The sequence below is a fragment of the Scyliorhinus canicula genome, chromosome 9 (genome assembly GCF_902713615.1).
Source record: "Scyliorhinus canicula chromosome 9, sScyCan1.1, whole genome shotgun sequence".
NCBI lineage: Eukaryota > Metazoa > Chordata > Chondrichthyes > Carcharhiniformes > Scyliorhinidae > Scyliorhinus > Scyliorhinus canicula.
The window spans coordinates 55,501,544-55,520,250 of NC_052154.1; the positions used below are offsets into that span (position 1 = coordinate 55,501,544).

Genomic DNA, 18,707 nt, shown 5'->3' on the forward strand with positions numbered 1-18,707 from the left:
CTATTTTGGTGTCTTAACCAAAATTGGGCTTCTGGTCACACCTCAGCAGCACTGAAATGAAACAAAATGAAAATTGCTTATTGTCAGAAGTAGGCTTCAAATGAAGTGACTGTGAAAAGCCCCTAGTCGCCACATTCCGGCGCCTGTTCGGGGAGGCTGTTATGGGAATTCACTCTATCTAAGTTTTTCTGTTCCCACTTTAATTTCATTCTTCAATCTTTCTCTCTTCCTTTCAGGGATTGTGAGCTCCAAAGCACATGGATACCATTGTCCTGCCAGGTCTCTCTCCCTTGCACTTCCCTCTGGCCCCACTCCTTCTAATCTCACCCCTTGCCATGTATTCATAATATCCTCCGATCTTCCTCGATCTGATGCTGAACAATCTATCCCCAGCCAAATATTCAGCTCTATCTATTAATGAAAGTTGAACTCTTCTTCCATCACCTTCCCCTCCTCCCCCACACAGCAGGCCCTTCCTCTTGTCTCCTGTGCTTTCCATCCGCCTGGATCCCTTCCTCTGGCCTCTTACCATCCCGTGATATCTTCATTGAGAACTACTGCGTGACATTGGGCTTTTCTGTTTTTCTGCTGTCTTCATTCTAACCTGTCTCCCCGTGAACTTGCTGCACTCTGTTCCCTTGGGTCTAACCCGAAAATTATTATCAAACCTATTGAATGGGGTGAGATGCAGTTGTTGTCTGGTGAACTAACCTTGCAGAGGCTGAATGCCAACTCTGACATTTCCTTCTACAATGACACCATCACCAAATATCTTTGTTTCCAGAACAGTCACTGACCTCGTCCCTTCCAGTGATCTTCCCACCACATTGCTCTCCACTTCACGTATCTCGCTTATATCTCGCTGCTACCACCCTTTCAAGATGCTTAAATGTGATTGCCCTGGTAGATCTATTGTTTCTGCCCATTCCTGACCTGTACTGATTTTGTCCTATTATGACTTTTTTTTCTCCCCTTGTCCAGTCATGACTCTTCTGATGCCCTCAGTCACTTTAAAAGTTTCCAATATCTTAGCCTTAACCATCTCCTCATTACCATGGATGTCATAAACCATCACCTTATTACCAGGGATGTCTAATCTCTCTGCACCTTCATAATCTCCTTTTCCAGTACATTGGTGGTTTTATCGGTGTTGTGTGCTGCTCTCGCCTTGAATTGGAAAACGTCATCAACCTTGCTTCCAATTTCTACCCTTTCCTCAGTTTTACATAGTCCATCTCTGACTCTTTCCTCCCCTTCCTTAACTTTTCTGTTTCCATTCCTGACGAGAGGCTATCAACTAATATTTCTCTGATTCCCACAGTTGCTTTGATAATATTTCTTCATGCCTGTCAGGACTCTCTTCAATCTTCCACATTTCTCCGTAGCATCTGTTCTGATGTTGCCACCTTCCACAACAGTGTTTCTGACACCCCCACCCCATATACACACACATACACACACACACTTCTGCTCCCACATCTTCTATCATGGTTCCCCTTATCCTTACCTTCCTCCACACCAGCCTCTGTATTCAGTGGATCATCCTGTGCCATTTCAGGCACCCCCAGCATAATGCCACCACCAAACACATCTTTCCCTCAGTTTTCCCTCAAATTGAGCTGCGCTATTTCAGACTGTAAACAACATTTACCACTCCCAACCATCTTGTTTTTTTTTCTTTGCATGGTTAATACTTTTTCTCATTTTGCTTTCTGAGAGCAGTGCACATGCTCCAAGCACATCTTTGGTTTATTTTCCTGCCCCATCATTATGATTCTTGTCATTCAATCTCTCCGGTCTTTCACCGTACCACAGACCAAGGACTTTTGCCGTTGCCCCACCCATCCATTGTTCAAAATTTATTACATTTCAAACTTTTCCCAGTTCTGATGAATTGTCATTGACCTGAAGTATAACTCTGTTTCTCTCTCTCCACAGATACTCCCCGATCTGCTGACTATCCCTTTCTGTTTTTATTGCACATCAGTCACTTAACATTTGGATTGGCCTAACACAGATTGCACGCGCTCTTCAATAGTCAACATTCAGTTCCTGCACTGTGTAATTGCATCTGATCTGTCCTGGGGCAAATGAGGGGCTGCTAATATAGTTTGAAAAGTTGGTGGCGAGTTTAGCTTTCCTTGTGCTGATTATCAAGCATCACAATATCTCACAATCATTGCCTGCCCAATGCTGAAATATTAGAATTCAGTTCAGCCGGTTCCAGGAAAGAGAAAAAAGTCCATGTTTTACTTTTGGAATCAGTCTCAAAGACATTAGTGCACTTACTGAAGACATTTTAGTCCATCCCTCCAAAATAGTTGTTCAAGAAATGAACATTTGAGGCAGCATATAATTTGAAAATGCTGTAAAATTCAATATGTAAGTTGCGCTGTCACACAGGATTGCATGATCCTTTAACCTGAAAGTAGGCATCTACTTTGAAGGCAAGATATATTTTAACAAAAAGATTTGAAATGCTTCAGCATGATTTCCACGTCACTTGATGTTTGTTTTTATTATTTGAACTTGGTCATTTGGTGCTAGGAGTGCCATTGGTGAAACAATATCATTACTGAACTCTGCATTGGCTGCCTCAGTGAGTTACTGTCTCCATCTATATATAATGAGTGTAAACCTGTGTTAGAAGAATCTACGGCATGCATGCAAGTTAACTTATCACGCTTTTATTTTGAGGAAAAGCCTTTGTTCGCGATCAGAGGCAATAGGACAGAAAAATCAAATTGAATTACACAAAAGATAGAAAAAATTCCATTCGCTGTTTATCAGCACAGTAAAGCTGTTGTTCATCAGTCTCGGGACTCCAGACTACAACCTTTCTTCTCTTGTCAATTGTTCCTTCACTCATATTTTTCTCTTTTGTTGCTTATTAGCTAAACAGTGAATTTGAATTTCCTGTCTGCATTGCATAATTTAATATCTGTAATAATATAGAGATGAAAGAGGAGCCCATCATGTTTGTAAACACGAGTGTGAGCTCCAGAATGGGGTTCTAAATGTCAGGAATGAAGTGAATATGTAGTTTTACCTCTTGCCAAATCCACCATTGGCACAATAAAATCAGTTTTCCAATTCCTCCGTCCATGGTTGGCTAGTTGGATTATGGGTTAAAAAGGAGGGCAATTTTTAGTTGGCTTGATGGCCATTTTAAATGCATCATCTCCTTTTTGCGTTACTCGTCATTTTCACCAGAATGTTGGTGTTTAGAGGGTTAAATTATGAGAGCGGGTTTCATAGGCTTGGTTCATACTCCTCAAGTATAGAAGATTGAGGGATGATCTGATTGAAGTGTTTAAAGGATTCGAATGGATAGATGTAGGAAAATTACGATGCTTACTGTAACAAAAGACAAAGCTCTATTGATGAAACACTGTGCGCCATTCTCTGATTGTGGGATAGAGTGTCCGCGCCGTCGGGATTGCCAGCACGGCACTGGAGCCGTACACGCCGCTCCAGCCTTACTTCCTGGTGCGCACTGGGGGCAACGCCAACCCGCGCATGCACGGTGGCCTTACTGAACGCTCTGGCCCCGACGCAACATGGCACGGGGGTTCAGAGGCCGGACGCGCAACAAAGTAAGCCGGGGGGGGGGGGGGCGATCGGTCGGACCCGATCGCGGGCCAGACCTCATCAGAGGACACCCCCCCTCCCCCCAACTCAGGCCGCCCCCTGACCCTTCGCCCCCCACTCAGGCCGCCCCACAACCCTTTGCACAGAGTTCCCACCGGCAGCGACCAGTTGTGGACGGCGCCGGCGGGAGTCTGCTTTTTCCGTGCAGCCGCTCGGCCTATCCGGGCCGGAGAATCGGCGGCCCGGCCTCGTACAATGGCCCGCGGCCGGCACCACGCCAAACGCGCCGCCGCAAATGGTGCCGATTCTCCGCACCTCGGAGAATCTCGGGGTGGCGTGGCGTGGTTGCGACGATTCTCCGGCCCGGCGAGGGGCTGGGAGAATTGCGCCCATTATCTTTGTAGGCAACTTGTACTTTAATCACAAAACAGAAAATGTCTCCATTTTTATTCTAGCACACCACTGGCCTTTTAAGTGGACATTCAATTCTCTTGCAATCAGTCCGAAGCGATTTTTGGCACCCAAAGGTTTACTGCTGGTTCTTTTTCTTTCTCACCTGGTAATTTCTAACCCACCAGAACTGTCTTTCATAGTAGAGTGTTACTGGGGATCCTTCCTCCAGTGCACTCAGGACAAATCTTCTAGCTTTGTTTTAACTCTCCTGAATTTGGTCCTTTCGATCTGAGCATGCATTCCCATCTGCATTACATCACAGAGTTTTCCAGGTACCTTAGAAACTGTTACTCTCTCAAAACCCATTTCTCTGGCAACGTGAATTGCATGGGCCTCGTCTCCAGGTAGAGATGCTACCAACTCTTTCATAATGAAAATAAATGGAGAGTTTAAAGCACAACCATTTACAACCGGACATTCTCAATGTTCACATTCTTTCCTTTTAACATACAGGCTGCTGTCATTGTCTCAAAATGGAAACACCGTGCATCTTTTCCCCAGTAAAAGACACTTGGGCTAGTGGAGGGGAGGCTATAATATCTCAAATTCAAACCAGCCAGGCTTCTTGTCAGCCAAGCAGACTTCACAGGTCAAATGGCCTAAGTTATTTTGCCTTGACTGAAAGACACTTTCCTTTGTCAATCATATAATCTCATATTGAAATTGGAGCTAGCTATTTAGGAGGAAAATCAGTAACCACTTTTCTCATAAAGGTTAGTGAAAATCTGGAACTCTTTCCCCAAACAGTTGTGGATGTGGGGACAATTGCAACTTGCAATATGATGATCAATTATTTTTTTTTCTTAGCTAAAGGCTTCAAGGGACATGAAGCTAAAATGAACAGAGTTGAGGTACTGATCAGCCATGGTCTAATTGAACAGCGGAATGGGCTGAATCACCTACTCTAGTTCCCATGTTACCTTTCCTGGTTCTGCAGTTAATCTGATGTTCTGAGGAGCTGACTGGGTTATATTAAAGGGAGAAGTATTTTTCATAGAACATGCAATTCTAATTGTCCATAATTGTAATTCATTTTCTTGTCAACTTTGAATGTTTGGTCATTGAATTATGAGTTTTTGTTTGCAAATATATAACTTGAGAGAGACCATGTTGTTTCTAATTAGAAATAGCAAACCACAGTATTACATTGGACCGGTGTTGAGGTAGTTATTTTTATTATATTAAGGATTTCTCTGCGTGGAATAGTGGTATTCCTTTCCAGTTATGCATTGTTTTTCTGGGCTGTTTTTGATTTGTTTGCTATTGGCAGATTTTCTTGTGCAGAAATAGTTACATTTACTACGTCTTGAATGAACTTTTTAATGCATTGGTTTAAATAGTCACTGATCCACCAATATGTGTATTAACTAATTTGCAAAAGCACAGTGGTTAACAAACTTGCTGATACACATGGACCGATGGGAGAGTCTGATCTGTCAACAGATTTAAATACTGGCTGAAAGAACTGATGCCGTTTAGCAGTTTCAAGGTCCAATCACAATGAGAACACTAAATACAGTGCTGCATTTAGAATGACTCCAAGCAGCTACAAATGTGGTACTTCACATTCAAGTGCAAACATCTACCATCTGTACATTACACTGCATTAAAAATGTTGTCATGAAGTAGAAACCCTGCACGATTCTTCAAAAAATAATTATTGATGCTGTTAATTTTTTTTTTGAGTTTTCAGTTAATTAAAGTTTCTTTCTCAAACCAAGATGGTACATAGCTAACCTTGTGAATGCTGTATATTTTCTTCTAAAAAGACCTAGAAGTTAATCTGGTGCATATTCAGTTTCAAATCTGTTAATGAGTATTTTATAGTCGCTTCCTAGTACGAAATGTGATCGCTGCTGAAGAAAGAGATATACTGTTGAAGCTTTTTATATTGTACTCACCAGGACCGAAGAATATCATATGTCAAAGGGAACAACAATTTATACTGCATAGAGAAGGGTGCTGGTCGGTTGGCATGTGGACTCTGGCCGAAAAGGTGCCAGGTGGAATGCCCCAGAGACTTTATCCCCCAAGTTCTGTTTTGTTGAAAAAAGTGCAATGCCTGAACAAATTCTTACTGTTTGCAAAGGATAGGACTGTACGTATAAATATATGTATTATCTTTCACGCAAAATTGAGCCACATTGCTCAAATTGGCCGTGAGTATAATTCCTAGCCCAATACTCGTATGCAATCTCTCTTCCAATTTACTTTTTTGATCAAGTATTTTGGTCATTTTTTCTAATAAGTCCTCGCGTGGCTTATGTTAAATTTTGTTTGATAATGCTCTTTGAAGCATCCTGTGGCAATTTACTGCATTCGAGGTGTTATGAATTTAGATTGTTGCTGCTGTTCATCTAGTGACTCCACTCAATGCCAAATTGCTTTAGATTTGAGCTTGACGTTTTAGATAGATTATGAGAGTAAACTTGCTCACAATACAAAAACAGATAGTAAAAGTTTCTCCAAATATATAAAACAAAAAAGAGTGGCTAGGTAAATATTGGTCCTTTTTTAGAGGATGAGTAGAGAGATTTAATAATAGATGAGGAAATGGCTGAGGAACTGAACAGCTTTTTGGGTCGGTCTTCACAGTGGAAGACACAAATAACATGCCAGTGACTGATAGAAATGAGGCTATGACAGGTGAGGACCTTGAGAGGATTGTTATCACTAAGCAGGTAGTGATGGGCAAGCTAATGGGGCTAAAGGTAGATAAGTCTCCTGGCCCTGATGGAATGCATCCCAGAGTACTAAAAGAGATGGCTAGGGAAATTGCAAATGCACTGATAATTTACCAAAATTCAAGAGACTCTGGGGTGGTCCCGGCGGATTGGAAATTAGCAAACGTGACACCACTGTTTAAAAAAGGAGGTCGGCAGAAAGCGTGTAATTATAGGCCAGTTAGCTTAATTTCAGTGGTAGGGAAGATACTGGAATTTATCATCAAGGAAGAAATAGCGAGGCCTCTGGATGGAAATTATCCCATTGGACAGACGCAGTATGGGTTCATAAAAGGCAGGTCGTGCCTAACTAATTTAGTGGAATTTTTTGAGGACATTACCAGTGCGGTTGACAACGGGGAGCTAATGGATGTGGTATATCTGGATTTCCAGAAAGCTTTTGACAAGGTGCCACACAAAAGGTTGCTGCATAAGGTAAAGATGCATGGCGTTAAGGGTAAAGTAGTATCATGGATAGAGGATTGGTTAATTAATAGAAAGCAAAGAATGGGGATTAATGGGTGTTTCTCTGGTTGGCAATCAGTAGCTAGTGGTGTCCTTCAGGGATCAATGTTGGGCTCTCAATTGTTCACAATTTACATAGATGATTTGCAGTTGGAGACCAAGGGCAATGTGTCCAAGTTTGCAGATGACACTAAGATGAGTGGTAAAGCAAAAAGTGCAGAGGATACAGGAAGTCTGCAGAGGGATTTGGATAGGTTAAGTGAATGGGCTAGGGTCTGGCAGACGGAATACAATGTTGACAAATGTGAGGTTATCCATTTTGTAGGAGTAACATCAAAAGGGATTGTTATTTAAATTATAAACTATTAAAACATGCTGCTGTGCAGAGGGACCTGGGTGTCCTAGTGCATGAGTCAGAAAAAGTTGGTTTACAGGTGATTAAAAAGGTGAATGGAGTTTTGTCCTTCATTGCTAGAGGGATGGAGTTTAAGACTAGGGAGGTTATGCTGCAACTGTATAAGGTGTTAGTGAGGCCGCACCTGGAGTATTGTGTTCAGTTTTGGTCTCCTTACCTGAGAAAGGAAGCACTGGCGCTGGAGGGTGTGCAGAGGAGATTCACTAGGTTAATCCCAGAGTTGAGGGGGTTGGATCATGAGGAGAAGTTGAGTAGACTGGAACTGTACTCATTGGAATTTAGAAGGATGCAGGAGGGATCTTAGAGAAACATATAAAATTATGAAGGGAATAAATAAGATAGATGCAGGCAGGTTGTTTCCACTGGCGGGCGAAAGCAGAACTAGTGGGCATAGCCTCAAAATAAGAGGAAGTAGATTTAGGACTGAGTTTAGGAGGAACTTCTTCACCCAAAGGGTTGTGAATCTATGGAATTCCCTGCCCAGTGAAGCAATTGAGACTCCTTCAATTAAATGTTTTCAAGATAAAGATAGATAGGTTTTTGAAGAATAAAGGGATTAAGGGTTATGGTGTTTGGGCCGGAAAGTGGAGCTGAGTCTACAAAAAAATCAGCGATTATCTCATTGAATGGCAGAGCAGGCTCGAAGGGCCAGATGGCCTACTCCTGCTCCTAGTTCTTATGTTCTTATATTTAGTTGGAGTGACTTCTTCAACTGCTGGGTTGTTTGTAATTTTGAACGTGTGTATGAGAAATAAACTGCCTTTTTTATAGCACACACTTCTACTCCTAATTCGTATGTTTGTAAGTCAATCGGCCCCTCTAGTCTGCTCCGCCATTCAATGAGATCATGGCTGATCTGATTGTGGTCTCAACTCGACATTCCTCCCTATCCCTTTGACTTGTTTGTTAGTCAAGAATCTATCTCCCTCTGCCATAAAAATGTTCAATGACCCTGCCTCCCCTGCCCCCTTAGGAAGAATGTTACTAAGACTCATGACCCTCGGAGACAAAAAATAATCTCCTCCATCTCAAATGGGAGACCCTTATTTTTAAACCAAGTTGCAGGCTCTCCCATAAGGGAAAACATCCTTTCAGCATCCACATCCACCCTGTCAAGTCCTCTCAGGATCTTGACTATTTCAATAAGATCACCTCACATTCTTCTAAACACCAATGGATAAAGGCCCAGTCTGTCCAAACTTTCCTCATAAGCTAGCAGCAGCCCCCCACCCCACCACCACCACCACCACCACTTTCCCAGGTGTCAGTCAAATGAATCATCTCTGAACTGCTTATGAACATACATACAAAGTAGGAGCAGAAGTAGGCCATTCAGCCCCTCGAGCCTACTCTACCATTTATTGAGATCATGGCTGATCTGTTCGTGTTGCTTATTCTATCTTCCCATCTATCTTTGATAACCTTCTACCTCCACCTTAAAAATATTCAATGACCTTGCCTCCGCCGCTTTCTGAGACAGAGTGTTCCAAAGTTGGACAACCCCCAGAGAACGAAATTCTCCTCTCTCTCCTGAAAGGACAGTTGTGTTATCTGAACAGATTTTTGCTGTTTGCCAAGGACAAGGCTCTGGAAAACAGTGCCCCCCCTAGTTCTGGACAAGAGGAAACATCCTTTCCACATCCGCTTTGTCAAAACCGTTCAGGATCTACAACACTTCAATCGAGTCACCCTGCCGCTTCCAAACCCCAGTGGAAACGAGCCCATTCGGTCCAACCTGGTCTTGTATGACAACCCACCCACTCCCAGTATCAATCTAGTAAACATCCTCTGATCTGCCTCTAATGCATTTGTATCCTTTGTTAAATAAGAAGATGAAAATTGCACATTGATATCGCGTTTATATCCTTTCTTTAAGTAAGGAAACCATAGCTCTGCTGGCTAGATGTGGTCTCACCAATGCCCTGTACAACTGTAGAAAAACATCCCTACTTTTAAATTCCATTCCCCTTTCAGTCAACACCACCATCCAATTTGCCTTCCTAATCACTTGCTGCACCTACATACTGTACTAATGTTTCCTGATTCATGTACCGGGACACCAGGGGGCAGCATGGTGGTTAGCACTCCTGCCTCACCGCTTTAGAGATCTGGGTTTGGTTCCAACCTTGGGTGACTGTCTATGTGGACTTTGCACTTTCCCCCGTGTCTGCGTAAGCTTCCTCCAGGTGCTCCGGTTTCCTCCCATAATCCAAATATGTGCAGGTTAGGTGGATTTGTCGTGATAAATTGTCCCTAGGTGGGGTTATGAGGATAGGTTGGGGGATTGGGCTGAGGTAGGGTGCTCTTTCAGAGGTCATTGCAGCCTCCTTCGACTCCTGTCGAATGGCCTCCTTCTGTACTGAGGGATCCGATGACACCCAGATTCCTCTGTACCACAGAGCTCTGCATTCTCTCCCCATTTAAATAATATGTTGCTTTTCTATTCTTCCTGTACAAGTTCACATTCTCCCACGTTATACACCTTCTGACAAATTTTTGCCAATGCACTTAAACCTATCTGTATTCCTTTGCAGACTCTGCATGCCTTCAGAGCTTATTTTCCTAATTATCATCTTAGCAAATTTAGCAACCTTACATTTGGTCCAATCATCCAACTCCTTGATATAAATTGTAAATAGTTCAGGCCCTCGCACTCCACTCGCTTTGGCACTCCACTTGTCACATCTTGCAAACCAAAATGACCCATCGATGCCCAATCTTCTATCCATGCCAATATGACATCCCTTACACTGTGGGTGTCCATTCTGCACAGTAATCAAGGATGAGGCACACCGTCAAATGCCATCCATAAATACAAGCACAGCACACCCACAGGTTCCCCTCTATCTACGTTGCCTGCTCTTTCCTCAAAGAACTCCAACAATTTCCCACTCACAAAACCAGTGCCTCATTATAACCTCATTAAGAATAGAACCCAGTATCTTCCACTTGGCAATTTAAGGTTTTATTCTGCATCCACCATGTTTGTTCCTGGACCTATACTTCTTTTCCTGTCTCCATCCTCACCCCCAGACTCCTGCGTTTCTGTATTCTAGCAATATTGCCGAGGGAAATCAAGCATTACAAATGGTAAGTAGAATATGGAATTTGTCGCTCACTATGAGATGAGTAAAATGCTGAAATTTTGTGCCGTCTGGTTTGGCCTGACTGAGCAGGCCAGGAATTCGATGGAATAGGTACAGCTGAATGGCTTGCTAGACTATCAGAGGGCATTTGCAAGTCAGCGGCCGCATTGCTGAAGATCTGGAGTTGCCAGGTAGGTATTTGCGTCAATCGACAATAGTTTTGTGGTGACCATAACTGGGACTAGCTTCCAATTCCAAATTCAATTAATTAATTGAATATAAATTCCACCAACTGCCGTTGTGGGATTTGGCCAGTGTCTGCAGGGCATTAGACTGGGCCTCTGGATTGTCAATGAAATGCTACAACTGTACCAGCAGCTCCCCCTTGGAACTCCCTCCCTAACAGCACTGTGGGTTTACCTCCACCACCTGGACTGCAGTGGTTCAGGAATGCAGCTCACTGCCACTTTCTCAAAGGCAATTGAGGTTTGGGCAACAAATATTGACCTTGCCGCCGATGCCACATTCATGAAAGAATACATAAAGGTGACGAGAGTATGAAGCTTTTGGTTAGCCTGAAACGCGTTGTGTTGTATTTCAATAGGGAGAAATTTGGCAGTCAGTAACTCATAGCGTTTCAGCGGTTCTTCATGCATTATGGTGCAGTTTACTCATCCATTGTTTCCTTTGTTCACCATCTTAAATACGATAAGTATTTATAACCAGCCCTTCTTAAAAAAAAAAACCCACGATGAACACTAAAGGGGATATTAATGTGGGAGTGGGGTTGATTTCACCACTTTCCTTTTCCCTTTTATGGCGGCTATAGTTTTCTCCCGAGGAAAGGTAAATTGCTCAAGGCCAAGCACTTGTTGGGGTGTCCTCTTTCTAGTGGCTCAGATACGGAATAGATTGGCATAAAATGGGTTTTGAACCATCAAAGACATTACTTTTAACAACTGAGAAGCAGGAATTTTGCAACATGCTTGTGGTACCCTGCTAGTCATTGCTTGCCAACCTATTTCTGCTTCTGTCGATGAACTAATCCTCAGTCTGAGTTAATAAATTACCTCCAGCCCCATGAACCCAAATTTTTGTGTAATAGCTTCTTGTGCCACACTTGTATCAATTGCTTGTTGGTAATCCAAATGCACTGCATCTATTAGTTCTCCCTTATCTACCCAGCCAGTTATACATCGAATCACTAACTGATCCGTCAAACGTTATTTCCTTTTCATAAATCACTGTTGACCGTGCACAATCATATGATTTTTAAGCATCCTGTTATCATGTCCCTAATAATAGGTTCTAGTGTTTTTTCTGCTTTGTTGTCAGTCTAACTGGCTTATAGTACCCAGCTTTCTTGCTTCCTCCTTTCTTGAACTATATGGGGTTACATTTGCTACCTTCCCACCTATAGACACTGTTCTGATATCTATTGAATTCTGCAAGAGCAAAACCAATGTAAGCACTATCTCTGTAGTCACCTCTTAAAATCTAAAGATCAGACCATCTCTGGTCCAGGAGTTTTGTTGACTTTTAACTGCATTAATTTCTTTATTAATACAAATTTCTTTTAAGTTGCTCATCCTCACTAGGCTAGTGGTCCCCACTATTTCCAGAATATTTTTGTGCCACCTTCTGTGAAGGAGGTGCAAAATGTTTGCTTAATGTCTCGACTGTTTCCTTATTTCGCATTGTAATTTCTCTTTGTTTCTGCGTCTAATAGGCCCGTGTTTACTTTTGCTAATCTCTTTGTATTTGCATTATGGCATCTGTACTTTTATGTTTCTTGCTAAGTACACCCTCATTCTCCCTTCCTTTTTTCATTAATTTCTTGGTGATCCTTTGAATTCTGAAATCCTTCCAATCCTGCTACTCCTCGTTCGCAGCATTAAAGTCTCAGCAAAATTAATTCAATAATTCTAACAATAACAATGGTTTTTTTTTTTAGTGGGCACGCGGAAGCTTTCTGTTAAATTCCTGTTTCTCATTGTCGGGCACTTACATCTTTTGGATGTCAATTCTTTAAAACTTGCCATTTAATGTCAATCCAACAGGTATCTAAGCCATTGTAAAGAGGGTGCCCAATGGCTTGTGCCAGCCTTATTCCTTGTGGGCATCACTTTAGTACTAAATAAAGTTTAACATTTTATATTTAATTTATTCCATACTTGTTAACTTTTATATTTAAGAAAACCACTTGTCTGTTCAGTATTGGTCAAAAGTACACTTTGAATAAATATCATTTAAGTGATTTTTCCCGCATCGTGTCATGTCCACTGGAAGGAGACGACACGCAGCAGTGAAATTATAATTTTAAAAGGTGTAGGGTTTGGTGAATACGTTTAATCAACAGTCTGAGGCAATAACAGAAAGGATAGCTAGCGTGAACAATATTGCAGAATTAATCCAAGTATCCAGATTCTTAGAGGGAAATCAATCACATTTTACTTTCACAGGGGTGGTTTAAAAATGAACAAAAATTTATTTACTAAAACCTTAGGTGCCAGGTCCTAAGGATGTCTCGCTTTTGAAATTAATGTTTTTTTTTAGCTTTAGTAAGTCATTTAAGGCTGTTTTGTGGTTAGGCGGTCATTTTTCTGTGCGGCCTTGCTGTGTTTGCAAACTGCGCCAGCTGCTGGCACGTGAAGTGATATTCTCAAAATTGCTTTTCCAATTTACTGGCCAACCCCTCCCCTCCAGGAGATGCCAGCCTCCTCGTTGTGGTACATTTTCCATATGCCTGACACTCTCTGATGTCCCTACTTGTGACCAGAGCTCAGGGGTTAACCTTGACGGTGTCTACCGGAGGTCAGCTGGTCTTGAACTTCTCCAGTCTTCTCACACGCTCGCTTCCATTTGGCGATCTCTACGGGCAGATCAGGATTGAGGATGGTATCACCTCTCCTCCTCCTCCATCCAAATCTTAACCTGACCAATTGTAACACTTCACTTGCATTGTTTAACATGTTGCAGACTGGACACCGTACTTGGGACCTGTGTAGCTTATCAGTGGGCACCGCCAAGGCTTGCACAAAATAATAGGTTATTTTAATAATAAAAGCTTTCTGTAGCTTTTAATTCCCTAAACTGTCACTGATTTTGCTAAAAATAAGCAGCAACCTTTTTAAAATAGCTAAAGATGATGTGATATTGTCACTGTTTTCCAATTCCCCTCATGACAACAAGGGTTGATGTGCAACAAGATCGGCGTTGAACTTTTTTTAAAAAAAAAGCACGAAAGCCATTAAATGGGGTTAAAATGTGAAACAATATTCTTATTATACTTAACAAATACATTATTACAAGAGCAGCAATTAAAATATAATTTCCTTGGCCAAAAGTGTAAAATTGAGATATTTCCATTCAAGCGAACTGAGTCTCCTGTCTAATTTTGACCCCATTTAATGAAAATAGCAAAAGACTGCAATTAATTTTGTATTCCTGTTCAGTGGATAAGTTTTATTTTGAGATCTTTGCTGGTATCCGTCAAAATATAATTTTTCTTATCATATAAAATGTTCTTATTGGTGCCATAAATGTCAGAGGAACAGGTATAAGCTTACAGAAAAAGGATTTAACCGTTGCGATATAAAGGAGCAAAAGATGCAGATACAACGGTTCTGCGGGATGGGGGTGGTGGTGGGGGGATTGCATTTAACCTAGCACAGTAACAAACAATGGGCAGCACCATCTGCTGGCCCAAATGAATAGAGTCTCGAGTGTTATTGAACAACATTTCTATTCATGCTGATGCATTTTCATGCTTTGGTGCATAATTTTACTTAGCTTTATTGGAGACGAGATTTACAAGCCTCTATTTAATTAGACATCCAGAAGTTCTCGTATGCAAACAGGATCTTGTACCATAGTGCGTTGTCTGGCTGTGCAGTGATAATGTGTTTGGCAGTATTGATTCAGAGGGAGGGCATACGTTGATTTTTTTTAAAAATCATTTGTTTTTGTGAGGAGAAGCGTGCATCTTCAGTGCAGCACACTAAATAGGCCATTTAGCAGTTATCATTCAATGCCTTCCTCACGAGCAGAGCCGGAGGTGAAAAAGTGGAGGGCTAGCCTTTGTTGAATGACAAAATGGCTTCTATGAGGAGGTCTAGAGGAAGGGTAAGTGAAAGACTGAATAAGTGGGAGGAGGGGTTTGGACTAAAGGCTAATGGGATTGCATAACCTTCTTTTCTACTGGTTGGTGACTGAGTCGCAATGCACCGCCATCTTAGCTGTTCCAGCTTTCTTCAGTATTGTGTTATTTGTTAGCTTAGGCCTAAAGGTGGCATTTGTTCACAATGTTTGAGTGGAGCTGTTTGATTGTCTCTGCCTACCAGTGCTGCAGCGCTGCTGTTAGGCTGATGAAGCATGTGCAGAAATATTATCCAGTGGAGTGCACTGGCATTGGCCTGAAAATCTGTTTGGAAATGCCTGGTGGCAATTTACTTTGCTGTAGTCAGCAGCTCATTTATGGGTGAGAAACACAGACATGCTAAGATGTATCATACTGCTGTATTTAAACGGGAAGCTGTTCAAATTCCTGGAAAGGAGCAGTGGGTAACTGTAGTGTCCTTAATATATTTCAAAATTGGTACTGTAGTAGTATAACAGCTTGCTTGTTGACAGAGTTCTGTGAATAAAACCATTCTTTGTGCTTATTGACAAGTAGTAAATTAAAAAATTACTCGATACACTAGGAAGCTAATTATCTGTCTTATTTTTAAAAAGGCTCTAATAAGCTTCTCTATGGTTGCATGTACTGTACAGCCTGTTAGAATGCTAACTATTTTGAGGCTAATATATTTGCTTGTATTTAAACTGATCTAAAAATATGCTCAAATAAAGGGCAGTGGTCATTTATTCAATTGTAGTAGTAAATCGTTTTGTTCTGCTAATTTAGGGGTACATTAGCAAATCATTATTATGTACAGTCATATTGCAAGAATCTACTGAGCAGTTTGTATCTATTTCATCATTTTTTTCATCATATTTTTGTTTTTGCTGTAATTGTGTTTGCAGAAACGAGAAGTTGTTTCGTTGTGCTATAAACCTGTAATGGTCTCTTGAGAAAATTTGAAGCTGGGAAAAATAAACTGATGTTTATGATTTTTATAGCAGCCTAGTCCATGGTTTAACCTTTTAAACAGCAGTGAGTTTTAACTTGCCATCAATATGTTTCAATGTTTGCGGCATTGGGGAAAAAATTCCTCTTTAGCAAAATACGTAAATACACGCATAAAGCACTCGTTCACTGCATGAAGCAAATAGAGGAAATCTTCCATCATTTTGTGTTTTCTTTAAAGCTCTATAAATTTGATTTTCTTTACTAAATTTGCATTCTGTACTTAAACAGGTAAAAAGTGCAAAATTGGTAAAAGGCTTGTTATGTTTCTTATTGGGTTTTTTTTTCGGGACAGTAATTTTGGGTGTGCTGGTTACTTGGTTTTTTGAACAGCCTGATAACTGAGACCGACCCAAGGATCCCATCCATTTCAGAAGGGCCCAGTTTAAATTCCATCTTGAAATGTTCTTTGACCTGACCTACTCTTGGTGACAAGAGTTTGCCCGACTATGTACTCCAGCTCAGAAGTGGCAAAACTGTTGGAAACTTCCTGCCCCAGCACACCACCTGTCAGCTGATCATGGAACAGCATTGATAGGAGTCGGGGAGACATCTGTAGCTCATACCTTATATTGTTAAAGACCCCTAATGTGGAAAAAGGCAACATTGAGAAATCCATAATAATGGAGATTATAGGTCCCCTTAATGACTGACATTATGTGTATGTGCGTGCATTATGTAATTTTCAGTGCAGCAGGCAACCTTGAATATGTACCACAGTCTGGGGAAAATATTCTATTTACAGTATGGCAGCATTGCTCACCTATATTATGTCGTCCACACTTTACAGATGCACTTTAATAGACTTGGGAAATGGGTATAAATGTGTTTGAATAGTGAGAGTATAGGAATATTTGTGTTTTGTGCACACGTGCTCTTGAAGAATTTAACAAATACATAAAACTGATCATGAGCAAACAAAAAGTTTTTGTGATATAAATATATACTTTCTTGCAAGGTCTTGCATAAGGGATGATTTTTTTCTTTTTGCTGCAATCTATGTATTTTTCCTTTCCCCTTTTTCCAATCTTAATTTAAATTGCACCCGAGTATATATGCTACATTCCAGTAATAGTTTTCTTTTGTTGATGTAGGTATAACTAACCTGTATGTACTTTATTTTCAGCCTCCTTCCTCTCAGACCAGCACTGATGGTTCCAGTCCGCAAGCAACGCAAATTGTCAAATTACAGAATGCACAGCTGATGACTGGAAACAAACAGCTGAAAAAGAAGGAAATGCAGAACAAGCAGGAGAAAGCTAATCGCATCATATCGGAAGCAATCGCTAAGGCAAAGGCACGTGGGGAGCAGAATATTCCCCGAGTGGTAAACCCAGCCTGTTTATCCACTGGGTCTGCTCGAAAGGAAGAAAGAAAATCCAGCAAATGCAAAACAAAGCAAAAAGAGAAAGAGTCAAAGAAGTCTAGAACTGGTTTATGTTCTAAATCAAAGGATAGAACGAAAATAAAGTAAGTTGACCAGCATCTCTGAAATGGGCAAAGCTAAATTTTTTCGAGCAACTTAATTGGATTAGGTGCACACATTTTAAACGTTAACTTTAAACTAGACATTCTCTGTTGCATATGTAAATATTTTGAAATTTTAGCTTTGGAATATTACAAATAGAATTGATGAAATGGTCGATTTTCAATGTTGCCATTTTCCACGTCCCTAAGTGATGTTCACTTGAAATAATGGAGGATTTTCAAACCCAACTATTGAACCACTGCTTCCAAGTATCTTAGTGAAACCATAGTATCACATATAACACAGGAATAGGGCAGTTGGCCCATTGTGCCTGAAAGTGCTGTCTAATAGTCCCATTCACCTGCACTTTCTCCATAACCCTACAAGTACTTAGCCGCAAATATTTTCCAATTTCTTTTTGAATTTATTATTATTTATTCTGCTTCCATTTCAGGTATATTTTGGCACATATTAAAGTTACATGTACCAACAGCAAGCAATAGAATGCTTTTCTGATTTTACACACAATATCAAACATCACAAGATTAAATGTGATATTGGCAATGGCAAAGTAAGACTGGCCTTTCTCTGCCGAAGCAATGTATTGTAACGTCATTGGAAGATCTTCTCCTACCAACCACACAAATGTGAGGTTTCCCACACTAGCTGCTCTTGTTTCGCACACTGGGCTAAATCGCTGGCTTTTAAAGCAGGCCAGCTGCACGGTTCAATTCCCGTACCAGCCTCCCCGAACAGGCACCGGGATGTGGCGGCTAGGGGCTTTTCACAGTAACTTCATTGAAGCCTACTCGTGACAGTAAGCCATTTTCATTTCATTTCTTGTGGCTCGATGTGTGCTGCATATTTACAGGAAACTGTTTTTGAGCCCAAACTCATTTCAGACAGACCCCCTTTCAGGAAATGCATTCCAGAACATGGTAACTTGCTGCATGAAATACATTGTTCCTCATTTTGCCTCTGGTAATTACGTTAAATATGTGTCCTCTGGTTACGACCCATTCTGCCACTGGAAACTCTTATTTATCCAACATGACTTTGAACATTTCTATTAAACTCCCCTTAGCCTTCTCTGCTTTAAGGAGATCAACCCCCGCTTCTCTAATCTCTCCCTTGTAACAAAAATCCTGAATTCCTGATGCCATTGTAGTAACCCTCCTTTGCACCCTCTCAGTGGCCTTGCTGTCTTTCCCAGAGTGTGGTACCCTAAAATCAATTACTTAAACTAAATCCTCCCATTGAGGAAGCCCATAATGCTACTGAATATGAATAAACCAAAACATGGTATCAAAAGAATGAATCGACTGGTGCTGTTTGACCAAAAGAAATGGAAGCAAGGATGGATCAAGACCACAGCCAT

At 41.2% G+C, this 18,707-nt stretch overlaps 1 protein-coding gene across 12 annotated transcripts in view; it reads left to right on the forward strand.

Annotated features, from left to right (window-relative positions):
* chd9 (chromodomain helicase DNA binding protein 9) overlaps nt 1-18,707 on the forward strand; it is a 268,042-nt gene that overhangs the window by 121,003 nt on the left and 128,332 nt on the right. For 8 of the 12 annotated variants that reach the window (XM_038806710.1, XM_038806712.1, XM_038806713.1 and 5 more), the window contains one exon: nt 16,988-17,331. In XM_038806710.1, the coding sequence (XP_038662638.1) occupies nt 16,988-17,331 (344 nt within the window). Of the gene's footprint in view, nt 1-14,596; nt 14,859-14,948; nt 15,214-16,987; nt 17,332-18,707 lie in introns of those variants that run through there. The other 4 variants (XM_038806715.1, XM_038806716.1, XM_038806717.1 and 1 more) reach the window with 3 other exon arrangements.